This window comes from Blastomyces dermatitidis (assembly GCF_000003525.1).
Source record: "Blastomyces dermatitidis ER-3 genomic scaffold supercont1.9, whole genome shotgun sequence".
Classification (NCBI taxonomy): domain Eukaryota; kingdom Fungi; phylum Ascomycota; class Eurotiomycetes; order Onygenales; family Ajellomycetaceae; genus Blastomyces; species Blastomyces dermatitidis.
This window is the reverse complement of record NW_025544782.1, coordinates 3,306,694-3,318,998: the sequence shown is the minus strand read 5'-3', so window position 1 is coordinate 3,318,998 and position 12,305 is coordinate 3,306,694. Positions and strand designations below refer to the sequence as shown.

The following is a 12,305-nucleotide window of genomic DNA, read 5'->3' as shown; positions in this document are numbered from 1 at the left end:
ACTATTAAAACACTCTCAGAAACTCTCAAATTGAAGAGTATAAACTAATCAAATTTTAAATACAGAAGAAATCAAATTATCTTCTATAGATTCAATTACTCACTCTCTCTCAAATAAAACAGCAGTCACATTTCTTCTTCTTCTCAATTAAATAAAACATGACTCATGAAAAGTGAGTATTACATCAGATTATAATAATCAACACAGTCTCAGCACACAGAACTGTATATACACAGTATATACTGAACTGAGAGACTGTATGAATTGCAAACTGACAGCAGCATCTCAGAGAGAGCTGTGCAGTGTGAGAAAGCTGTAACTCTCAGTTATATATGCAGAGAATGAATCACTGCAGTAAGTGTATATATATTGAAGTAATACTTTTTAATAACACTCAGTCTCTGATATGATGAAAATAGAGTCTCTCTGTGAGATCTGTTTTTATCAGAAGTCAGAAGATCTTATATTTCTCAAGATTATCTTTACACATCTTATCTGTGAAATTGATGAGAGAAATCATCAATTTCAGTGTTCTACTCTTAATATTATTCAAGTGACAGCAGAGTTCACTCTGATTATACTTTTTAAGTGTATGTTTTCTAATTATTCACATTTATATAGATATATACTGATTATTTGTTAAGTAATATTAAGATAATAACTTATCACAGTTATATTATTCTCACTATAAGAGATATACAGTTAATAATAAATATTATAAAGACTCTGAGAAATAAGTATTTTAGAAGTATTATAGCTCTGTAATCTTGATTTTTTTTATTTTTATTTTTTATTTTTTTCTTTTTCTTTTCTTTTTTTTTATTTTTCTTTTCTTTTTTTTTCTTTCTCTTTCTTTCTTTTTCTTTTTTTTTTTTTTTGTTGTGATTTTTTCTTATTATTTTATTTTTTATTTTTTTTGTTATTTTTTATATTTTATATTTTTTTTTTAATTAAAATAATATTGATTATAATCTGTGTTCAGAAAAGTAATAATATTTAATAACACTCTCTGTTAAATTTTCAACAAATGAGTACTATGTTATGATATTATATAAGTGAGAAATAATTTCATAATTTCATTTAATATCATTTTCAATAATGAGATCAGAATAAAAATATAACTAAGAATTCAAATATATTCTTTATCTGAGACTAGATTTTTATTTGAAAAGTGAATCTGAGATCTTTAATATTTGAAATAACAGAATTTGAGATCAATATAATGAATACAAATTATGATCAGAAGTAATGCTTTTAGACAATATAATAACTGTAAAGTTTAATTCTGGTCTCAGACACGGTCACACAATCAGTCTAGACACAGCCTGCTACATTTTATAAGAGAGGTTGAACGTGGTTGGTTGTTATTATCTAACTAGTAGCTAGTGAAAGCTAAATATATGTGTGTGGGTCACGTGGGTTAGGGCTTGTGTAGTAGCTCCAACACATTTATACTGAATTGATTATTAACTGATTTTCAATCAATTATTAATTACTTAAATATATAGATTAAATCTATTTTTATTACTATAATCAATTCAGAATCAATTCAGAATCAATTTAAAATTAATTTAAAATTAATTATTAAATATTTTTATCTTGATATATTTTAAAATTCTGTAAAACATCTCTTTATATTCTATATAAATTTATCTGTTCATTTAATTGATTATGAATCAGCTATACATGCTTTGATTGATTGATAAGCTGAATGAATGAGTGAATTGAAAGGTTGAAAGTCAATTACCAACTGATTATTACTGTATTTGTAGGCTACTGGGGCAAAAGAGCTCAATCACCACCAGCGCCTGCTGGTAGAAGGGCCGACCAACCGCGGGACCCCCAACAGTATTGTGCGAGGTCGGGGTCATGATTATGTAACGAGGTCAAGTGGCGCACTTAGCGAGGTCAAGTTTTCTGTATACACGCTTCAGAGCTAGCTAACAGCTTAGTTAGTTAGTGGTTCCCAGACGCGGGGATAAGAGCTTGTACAAGGTTAAACGTGCAACCGAACAACGTCTTAAGTGAGTGGTGAGAATAGGGGTAAGGAGATCCGCGAGGAGCGGGATTTCTTCCAGGGGCGGGCACATACATCTCCACAGTGGATATGAAGATAGATAGATCAAGACGATCGATGGATGAGAAAGTTGGAGCAAGCATGTGAGAGAAACCACAGGATGGGATGGTGAATCTGTACTCCGTACTCCGTAGCGTAGTGTAACCAACAAACTAGATTGCACTTCTGAGCTAGTTAATGGTTAACTAGTTACACTAGTTAGTTAATGATATTGCGCTACTTGTGCCTCGCGGCCAGACCAGGGGATAGTAGTTAGCATCGTATAGTTAGTTAGTTAGCTAGCTCCTCATGATATTATAAGATTCAACCATCTCACAACAACCTCTGCATGAAATCGTCCTACATCTCTATCTATTATTAATTTACCTTTCTCTCTGATGATTTAAGCTCTCAAGAACTACCACATTCGTTCTAAATTTCGGCCACAATAAATGTACTTTCTTCTTAGAAGGCAATGCCTAACGCCTTCTGTGGAGTTATCCTGCTCCCAGATCCCTAGTGGCCTGATGTTGAATCCAGCTCTCTACTTTCCCCCTCCCCCACCGTCGCCGCCCTTGGTACGCAGAGGTGTGAGGTCTCCATCGAACGTTTGATCAAATTGCTGCCACAGGGGTAGGTATCATTCACGGTCGTACTATTATTATCCTTTCTTCTTATGTCGATCATCATGATGTTGATGCTTTGGAAATGGGGACTTTGTACGGGCTTTGCTATCCATCCACGATTCCTGCTGGCAATTGCTTATCCTACTCTACTCCTCGGTCATATACAGAATGAGAATGCCATTATCACCTCGGTCTGTCAAAGCTTCTTCTTCTGATTTTGGTCATTGGTTACTAGGGCGCTGCCCGAACACATTAGACCAGGGGACTACCGATGCCAGTGGATCTGAACTCTCCTCTCTACGCTGATCCCTGAACTCCCTAGTTATGCCGTGCCTTCCAATGATGATTTGAAGCTAGCGACGACGTCTTCCTCTCGTCTGCTATGACTCGGAAAACCCTGTTCCCGGATCTTTGACACACTCCACTCTCTACAGAACTTAAACTCGAGATATTATCAAGACCTTACAATAATAAGGCATGTATGTCGAGAGCTAGCACAGCTTACGCACGCTCCTTGATAACCTTCCTAGGAGTTGGGGCCAGGCCCTTCATATCAGCAATTGGCTTCCCGATACTTCTCTGAAGACATTGACCGTACAATAGGGTTTCGCAACGCCGCCACCAAAGGGGTTGAATTGTCGTCGGCCACTCAAGTTAATCTCAGGGGCTAACAAGAATTTCAATTTGTGTTCACCGATTCGAGTCCATCTATTTGGTTTGGTGACAACCATGGTCCGGGCATTGCTCGAGCCACCTTGAGCATCCCTGAGGCCACAAAACCCCTGTTTAGTGGCAGGGTTTGATGTAAAATCTCCCTCTTCTCCCGGATGTTCAAGTATTGCTAATGAATCTATCGTGTTCAGCGGCTTAAAGTCGTATCACTCGGGGTCGGTGAATTGATCAACCATCCTCATACCGCTCCTGAGCGTCCTTCCCAAGGGATGGATTTTTTTCATGCCTATTCTCATTTATGGATACCCTCTATCCCAACTTATGAAGTCCTGGAAATTATTACGCTTCAGCCACCTGCACCCTCTTCCAGTCGCACTTTGAGCCACTGGTCATCGTCGACTTCGGGGCCCCCGGTGGCTAGCTTCTGAGTTCCCTTGTACGGCTCGTGTGTTATTTAACACAATATACACACATCCTCTGATGGGATTCGAAATGATATATGCTAACGGAAAGTCCTTACAATTTGGATCCAACGGCGGCTACGAGCTCTCATTTCTAATCGATGGTCCGAGGGCGGACGGATCAACAGAATTCGCATTCTAGACGACAGCCACGAGGACTACCTCTTCAACGACTTACCGGGAAACAATGGCCCGGATAGTAGGCGTATTGATCGCCACTTGTCTGGACTACAGGGCTACCTACGCTACTCAGTGCCGCAGTGTCCTAGTAGTGCTAATTCTGACCCAGGTATCAGAGCTGCACAGCAACATTCGCTACAATACCCCTTTGATTAAATGCAGATATTCATCCAATCTCGGAACCGCCACCTGGCAATGCTATCACCGGCTTTATCGGTGTGCAGTCGGTAAGTACTGCATTTCTTCAGCAAGCGCAAGATATAATCTAACGAAAGGAAAAATTAGCCTTGCCAAGATATCTTCATCCGATTAGGTATCCAACATCAACCGTGTGACCAACCAGCGTGTGAACCTTGCGGATAAAGATAGAGGCGTCCACGTATCTTATACGATATCCAAAGATGAATTACGGTACGACGATGAATTCTCCGAATCCATCGGAGGCCCTAATAGTTACAAGACTTATGCACACTTGAAAGGCTTGCGGCGTATTCAGGCATCCACAGGGATCGAAGGTCGAAGTAGGAGCCCCAAACGCTTATCCGGCTTGAAGTTCGATTACTATGGCGCACCTTCAGCTATAGTAAGACAGTGGATGGATGACGATGATGTTTTTGAGCTCTCTGCAGACGAGAACATTCAATCCATAACGGTCTGGTTAACTACAATCCAAATCGCTCGCCTGGCATCCCATTGGCCATTGGCGACAAGGTCAAGTCCCAGCCGTACGGTTCGAGGCGACCTCTGCGCGCGAACTGTGATGTTTCAGTCTTCAGAAGTGGATTCCTTTTCATCGAATGACATGCAGATCCAATATCAAAGAGGACCTAATCAAGATCTTGCCAGTACTCTAGCTTACTCAGTAGATTTTTTTTCACCCTAACATTGCTTTAGACAGGCATTTCTTGGGTCTTGAATTCATCATATGGTCGAGTCCGTGCCGTCATTTTAGAGAAAACAGCTAGAACCTTGAGCGTGATCCCGGGGCACTTCTTGCCGTTTGACCAAGCGCAGAAAATCTACTTTCAAAGAAAAGCAGAAGTCGGCCACAGGACCAGATCATCACTGCCCATGGCTACTTCCACGACAACTCGTTTCTTGGTCTTGTATTCCGCTATGGCATCTGGGACAATGGGGCGAGCAGGCGATATTGACATGGTTGCTGATGCGCATCAAACTCTTGAATCTCCGCCTGTCTCCCAGGTCGTTGGTATGTTTGTTGGAATTAGACGTCATCACATTCAGAGTCTGAAGGTAAGAAGATCTTGACTTTTTTTCACTCCTCTTCAAATGCTACTATTACTCATGCCTCCCTGTTAATCAGTGCAAAACTCTGGAGTTTGCAGTGAAGCCTTCGGACGAGCAGGATGTGCCTTTCGGAAAGACATGCATATTGTTTAAAGACAAGGCGTCAGCGGCAGATTACACACCAATATCCCATACGGAATTGGTATATGGACCCCCAAAGGAGGTGAGATCTGTTGGTATTTATGTCAGCTGTCAGGCTATACGAGTCCGAGGGTGATGCAGTGAAGTTAACGCTAGCTCTTCAACTTCATCATAGTCTCATAAGCTCTCTGGCTAAGAGGTAGAAGAGCGTATCTCTATTGCAAGCTCATTCAAAAAACTTTCATTATATTGTCATTCAGAATGCGTTGACTCTGCTGTCACGTCTACTCAGCGCCGTCATGTTAACAAGTTAAATAATTATCATGATCACAGCCTGTCAGGCCCCGGGACTCTTACCACCTAGGTTCAATAAACTTTTATGAGACAGCTGGCTTCTTGCCAGTGCCTGGCACCCACCTATATAGTAGTGGCACGCCTGCGTCTGCGCCTGCCCCCAACCCCTGAGACAGATTTTCAAACATCAAACAATTGTGGAAGAAAATTTTATTTTTTATTTTTAACTTTTCAGCTGCCATCGTGATGTATTTGCTCAAAATCTGGGGTTTCAGAGAGCACGACTTGTTTATGTTTAATTCCTTGAACAGAAAAAGTTCTTTTTTATTTTAATGCTGAGGTTGAATCAGACTCTACATCACACCACACCAGCAGTCACTCACTGGTGATCTCAATCAACTTCTTCTTCTTAGTGCACTAGACATTTCCTATTTCAAATGTGCCACCAACGAAGAAAGCCAAAATAAACTTTCATCAAGGGAGGTAAGTAGGTGCCAGGCGCAGATGCAGGCCGGGGCCATCAATGAAGGTTTCTCCAGACGCCAGGTTCGCTTAATTTATGTATGAATCAATGATCGCTCACAAGTTGTCAAGACTGGCCAGGAAGAACTTGCCTAATGATTCATGCATGACTCATCATCCATGAGACTTTGAATTTACCTTTTTTTTTATTTATGCTCAGTTGCATGAACTTCTGCGTCCTGGAACCTGGAAGCATGTGGTTGAAGTGTTCGTTGGGCTGGAGGCTCCCCCCTTCAAACGATTCAAACCAGGCTAGCACAAAGTCAAATCCAAGCTAGGGATTCAAAGTTCGAAGAACAGAAGCCGAACGAACTTCTTGATGCGGAGAAATGGAATAATAATACATAGGACATAGGACATAGCAATAATAACTAGGACATAGCATAGGGTTCACAGACTTCACGACAAGTCCATTTCCATTCTGATGAACATTGATCTAAATTGCTGACTGAGAACAGATTTTGATCAAGAAAGTGATCGTGTTTCCTGAAGAAAATCCCCGCCGAGTCTGATGTCCGTCCGCCTCCTCCTCCTCCTCCTCCTCCCCCCCCCCCCTTTTGTCTAATAATATATAATTCATCTGCTCTCCCGGAGTCTGGGGACAGTGGAGTGGTGGAGTGGGGAGGAAATCAGATGGGGTCAAACCTTGAATCCCCACATCTCTCCGCCTCTCTGGCTCTTAGCTCTCTTTTTTACTGAGCTAAACCTTTCAGACGCGTTCTGGTGCTGCGTTCTGGCCTCTTACTTTTGAGGTTTGATAGTTGCTCGTTAAAACCTACTCAAATCATCACATCGGACTCAGCATCAACAAAGTTTAAAAAAGAAAAATGGGTTCGACCCTCTTTTTCTTGAGTATTTGTACTGCCGTTATGGACTATATTTTTCACAAAATCCAACTGTTGCTGGGTATTTTCAAAAGCGTCTGCCTTCGTTGGAAACGCCAACATCGCTGGCTACGACTCGTGAACGAGGGAAATCCTATTCTAGGGGAGTGCTTTCGCCTTTGCCTCTTGCACACGGTGCCTCCGCTAACCCCCTCATATGCGTCTGCTGAATTGGACAACTGGGATTGAAATTCACGACCTGCTACTCGTACGCCTGCGACATCAACTCTTGGTCTTCCTGCTCTCCGGCGCTGTGAACTCGTGAGGAGGTAGACCTGTATTTTGAGTGCGAATTCGGCTCTGATGGTGAGCCTGTTCCAAGCATGGCTAACTTCGGGCCGACGGCCCCCGGGCATGAGAACAGAGGATGGAGGCTATTTGTCGTTACAGTAGTGATGATCATCGTGTCTGGCTTCTTTGTCGTCGTTCGACTTTCCGCGAGATATATTCGGAATGGAATTAGGGTGGATGACTGGGTAATCGTGGCAGCGTTGGTAGGTCAACGCCGCGGTGTCTTTGGCGCCTGCTTGAAATGGGACGTTTCTAACGAGATCACAGACTGCTGCCGTCGGATTTTCTATCGCTCATGTCCTAGGTCAGTTGCGTGTATGTGCTCGAAAGAACCGATTTATGGGTGCTTACGAAAATTTTCTACCTAGCGGTGCAACACGGGTTCGGTAGACACGAGCATGAGCTCACCCCCCAGGAAAGGATCGATGCATTAATAGTAATCTCTCTCCAAAAAACTTCATTTTGCTGGTTTCGCTACTAACTTTGATTACCCAGTGGATCTTCGTTGCTCAAGTGTTATACAAGGTGATCCTATGCCTTACGAAAACGTCGATTGTATTGCTCTACCTCCGAGTCTTTTACGCCCAGAAGTCATTCCGCTGGACTTGCTACGTCCTTATCGCATTCAACATAGTATCGGGAATTGCATTTATCCCACCCACTATCTGGCAGTGTTCGCCCGTGCATGCGTTTTGGGATCGCTCAGTGCCACATCGATGTATCAAAAATCTTGCTAACTGGCTATCATACGCGCTGATCAATATTTTGACTGACGTGGCGATCTTGATCCTGCCGATACGGCAAGTCATGCACCTCCAGTTGAGAAGGAATGACAAAATCGCCGTTATTTTTGTTTTTGCTCTTGGCGGATTGTAAGGAGATCCACCCCCCTTTTAATATATTCGATTGAGGGAGCGAAAATTGTTCAGGACTGACGGGATAACCGCAGCGTTTGCATCACAAGCATCATTCGTACCACAGTCATCGCAAAAGGGTCGGAAGTATATGATATAACATGTTAGTGTGCCACTACTCATTTTCTCCTCTTTCCTCAGCTTTATCACCAACAAAAGCCACTCAGTCATAAATTAACCCTCATCTAACCTAACCTCAGGGAGCCCGATCCCCGTCTCGATATGGAGCACCATCGAAACAAACACAGGCATAATCTGCGCCTGCCTGCCTATGATCCGACAACCGCTCTCGATACTCTTTCCGAGCCTCTTCTCCAGTTCAGAGCGCAGCGGATCAAAACAACCCAGCAGCCGAGCCAACAACTTGAGGAACCGGAGTCAAGGTCGCCGAACAGGCGAGCATTCGATCCCTACGAACTCGAGCACACCGTGGGCCCGCCATAGCCGCGAGGAACCCGTATACATGACGGCCATCAAGCCCCGCAAAGACGGAATTCCAAATCGGACTGAAAGCGAAGAGAGTATGATATATGTCCACGAGATCTCTGTTTGAATAGACATTTCTAGCTAGCTAGCTGCCTCTCTATCTACAGTCGCGATGCTTTCTTCGCTCCGCTAATTCTAGTAGTGCTGTAAGCACTGCTCCACATCTAGAAGGGGGTGTGGGGGGGACGCCTGTTAAATAAAATATATAGGATTGAACATAATTGCGGAAAACCTACTATAATCTCAGTGCTATTATGTTACATCTAAGCACAATTTTGTTTCTTTTTCTGGTTCCAATTGTTAAGAAATTCATAGCAACGGTTAACCGCCAACCGAGCACGTGATTCATGTATTGCCCGGGTTAAAACTGAGCTTTTAATAGCAATTTCTGTACACGGTTCACTCAGTTCTGTAAGATCTAGCTTTAAAGAATGGGGATAGATATCTGAGTCATAAAACCACTATAATTGTAATAATCATGGGTTAGGTACAGCTAGTAGCACTTCATTTATTGTTTGAAAAGATGATTACTTACCAATCTCTCCTCGTTGATGAGCGGATTGCCTAAAGCATCTCTTCCCCAAATTTCCCAGAACGCGGATATCTTACCCACCCATCTCAAGCCATTTATCATAATCGGGCCCTCTGGGTCTATATCGGATGAATAGCAGGCCTCGGTTGTCGGCGGCGACGGGATAGGAATGTCAGAGGTAGTCAGAGAGTTTCAGTGGTGGTCGAAAGAGTGGCTTCTCAATGATCTTTATTATAACGGAGAACTTTGTTGCAGGCGATTCTGAGAGCACTATCTTAGCAGTTTCAAGCATATCATCGTACGTTTCACTAAAACCAACTTCAAGGACGAGGAACGGTCGCGGTGAGGCAGAACTGATGGCAAGATCAGGAACGAGGCGGATAGTATCGCTATCATCAGCACCGATATAGAATGTTGAATTTGAGTCTATTACAAACGGCATTGTAACATTTCTCGAGAAAAAGTAATTCATGAGCCCCTTTCTTGTTGTTTCAATAAGCCTCTCATGAATTGGAGTTGGTATGTGTAATATCGAGGTCACTGACAGTCCTCGGTTGAAACGAAGGCGTTTAATTTTGCCTTTTGTCACATCTAATCCAGCTCAATGTCAGCATGAGAAGAGATAAACAGGAAAGAAATTCTAGAAGACATACTCTGAGCTGTTGAATTTGTCTGATAATAGCAAATACTCTTGTCGCGTAGACTTTAAACGAATGGCTTCCCGTGCAAAATCAGTGGGATATACACCAGCATAAACTTGCTTAAAGTTGATCTTCACTAAGGGAAGAAAACTCCTCATCACCACCAATATCGCGGCAGAAACCACGAAGCGATGAGTGGATCGGCCTTGGACGAATGCGATGGGCATCAGCAAGCTTGAACTCACGCGTACAGGGGAGAAGACTTGTTAGAAGTCTTTGAGTGCTCAAAACGCGTGTTGAAAGCATTCTGAGGTATCTATCTATAAGCAAAAGGTCACTCTACTTTGTAGCTGTGGTCTTGAAAATGCTAGTTTCGAGAAGAAAGGCTGAACTAGCAGATGACAAACATGACATATAATAGAGAGTTACTTCAGGTAAAAGTAAGGCCAGTGTATAACGGCCTACTAGCAAATAATAATTTAATGGACAAATAATGTTTCTTCCCATGACGCATCTAAGTTATCTCAGCAAGCTCAGACGCTTCTCCAGATATTTATTGCTGTTTTAACACTGGATTGATGATTATGTCATGAGCTAATCTCAAATAAGCAATAAGCTAACCCAAATAGTAAAATCAGGTCATGTGAGTGATAATATCTTACAAAGCATCTGAGAAGAAATGATTCCTGATTGTTAGTAACACAGAAAGAATTTACTCAGTACTCTGAGTATGAAAGAGAATTTCAACTCAACTTCATAGATTCATCATTTCTGTATGTAAGAAATCCCGCTCCTCGCGGATCCTTTACCTCTATTTCTATCTCTTGTGTAATCAATAGGGCTAGCGGCCCTTGGCTACACACAACTATATAGACTGAAGTTCATGAATACTATTCATAACTCAGCTTGAATACTATTATATATTTAATTTCTACATTTTATCTTTCTACTGTAAATACTTCTAGTAGTTAACAGTATATATCACATCAAGCTGTAAACACCTGAATAATCATCTGTAAGCACTTATTCTTATATTTTAAACTCAGTCAGTCAGCAACTGTCTGTTATGACTGAAAGAACTAGAAACTTATATACTTTAATTTCTGTAAACTCTATTACAGACACTCAGAAGCAGTCACTTAAATCATGAATAATTCTTATAAAAGAAGTCTCAGAGAACTTATTAACTACTTATAAGATATTATTCTCTATATCTGTAACAGAGAAACTCTTCAAACTTATAAATAAACTAATCTCAGTGAAGAATATTCTTAAGCATCTTCTGCAGAATTAAGCTATTTTTCTATAAAAAATACTTACTATCTGTAAACACTCTTGAACTGAGTCTCTAGACATAATCTTTAGAGATACTTATAAACTGAAAAGAAACTTTCTTAAGCTATGATTACTTAAGACTACTTATTAAATCACAATCTATAAAAGCTTTTATAAGTTTGTATTTGAAATTAACTTATAAGTCTGACTGTGTGAAATAAAAGATGAAGAAGCTGTTATTTATATAATAACAGATCTCTATTACACTGAAGTTAAGAACTGACTGAATTATTTAAAGAATGATTATAAGAGATTCTACTGATCTATTCTTAAAATCTATTTAGAGAATAAGTTGAGAGACTCTGTAAGCTGAACAGAGAATATCTGAGCTGTAATTATTAATATTAGAAAAAGAGATAAGAAATCTGATAAAGACTACTTACAGTACTTTATGAAATTATAATATGAATTGAGATCTGTGAAAACAGAGCTCTGAAACAAGATTTAAATAATAATATTTATAAAGAGACTGAATAAAGACATGCAGAATAAGCTCATTAAGTAAGACTCTAAGTTCTTAACTCTGAAGAAACTGATGACTCTTATTCATTACTTATAAATCACTGTAAGAGTCACAGATCTGCAGAGAGCAGATCATTGACTAGCTCTGTAAAAGTCAGAATAACAGAGAACAGATTTATTAGAAAAAGATAATAAGACTTAGAGAGATTTATATCTGACTACTAAGTAGAGAGAGAGAGTCTTATAAGCTCTTATAAATAGAGTGTATAATAGAGAGATTAAGAAAAAGAAACTCTGCTTTATCTGTTCTAAATCAGAATATCTCTGTACAAACTGTTCAGATAAATTAAAATGAAAATTTAAGAAGTTACAGACAGAGTTAATAACAGTCTTCTTAAAAGTCTTAAAGCTGATATCTGAATCTGTTACTTCTCTGATAAAAATACTTACTTATAAGAAGAGACTGCACTGTGATACTACTGCTCTGCAAGTATAAGAAGTATTAATAAACTCAGAATCTCAGATCACTGTAGTGTTTCTAAAGCTCACAGAGTGAATAA

General features: G+C 40.4%; 3 protein-coding genes across 3 annotated transcripts; 2 read left to right on the top strand and 1 right to left on the bottom strand.

Moving 5' to 3' along the window:
- Window positions 1-4,002: 4,002 nt before the first annotated feature.
- Window positions 4,003-5,580, top strand: BDCG_07831 (uncharacterized protein; the record flags this gene model as incomplete). The annotated part of the gene is made up of 5 exons (XM_045423615.1): window positions 4,003-4,014; window positions 4,309-4,840; window positions 4,894-5,249; window positions 5,320-5,466; window positions 5,560-5,580. The coding sequence occupies 5 exons, from the start codon at window positions 4,003-4,005 to the stop codon at window positions 5,578-5,580; spliced, it is 1,068 nt and encodes a 355-aa protein (XP_045278978.1).
- Window positions 5,581-5,980: 400 nt separating this feature from the next.
- BDCG_07830 (uncharacterized protein) lies at window positions 5,981-9,574 on the top strand. The gene is made up of 6 exons (XM_045423614.1): window positions 5,981-7,578; window positions 7,643-7,679; window positions 7,744-7,811; window positions 7,871-8,247; window positions 8,325-8,392; window positions 8,490-9,574. Exons 1-6 carry the CDS (start codon window positions 7,408-7,410, stop codon window positions 8,840-8,842), a joined length of 1,074 nt encoding a protein of 357 aa, XP_045278977.1. The 5' UTR covers window positions 5,981-7,407; the 3' UTR covers window positions 8,843-9,574.
- BDCG_07829 (uncharacterized protein) lies at window positions 9,480-10,175 on the bottom strand (the record flags this gene model as incomplete). The annotated part of the gene is made up of 2 exons (XM_045423613.1): window positions 9,480-9,696; window positions 9,961-10,175. 2 exons carry the CDS (start codon window positions 10,173-10,175, stop codon window positions 9,480-9,482), a joined length of 432 nt encoding a protein of 143 aa, XP_045278976.1.
- Between the last annotated feature and the right edge of the window lie 2,130 nt (window positions 10,176-12,305).

Coding starts and splice junctions, on each gene's coding strand:
- BDCG_07830 (XM_045423614.1), top strand. CDS start 7,408: ATGGCTAACTTCGGGCCGACGGCCCCCGGGCATGAGAACAGAGGATGG. Junction 7,812..7,870: donor AAAGGATCGATGCATTAATA/GTAATCTCTCTC, acceptor TTGATTACCCAG/TGGATCTTCGTTGCTCAAGT. Junction 8,393..8,489: donor GGAAGTATATGATATAACAT/GTTAGTGTGCCA, acceptor ACCTAACCTCAG/GGAGCCCGATCCCCGTCTCG.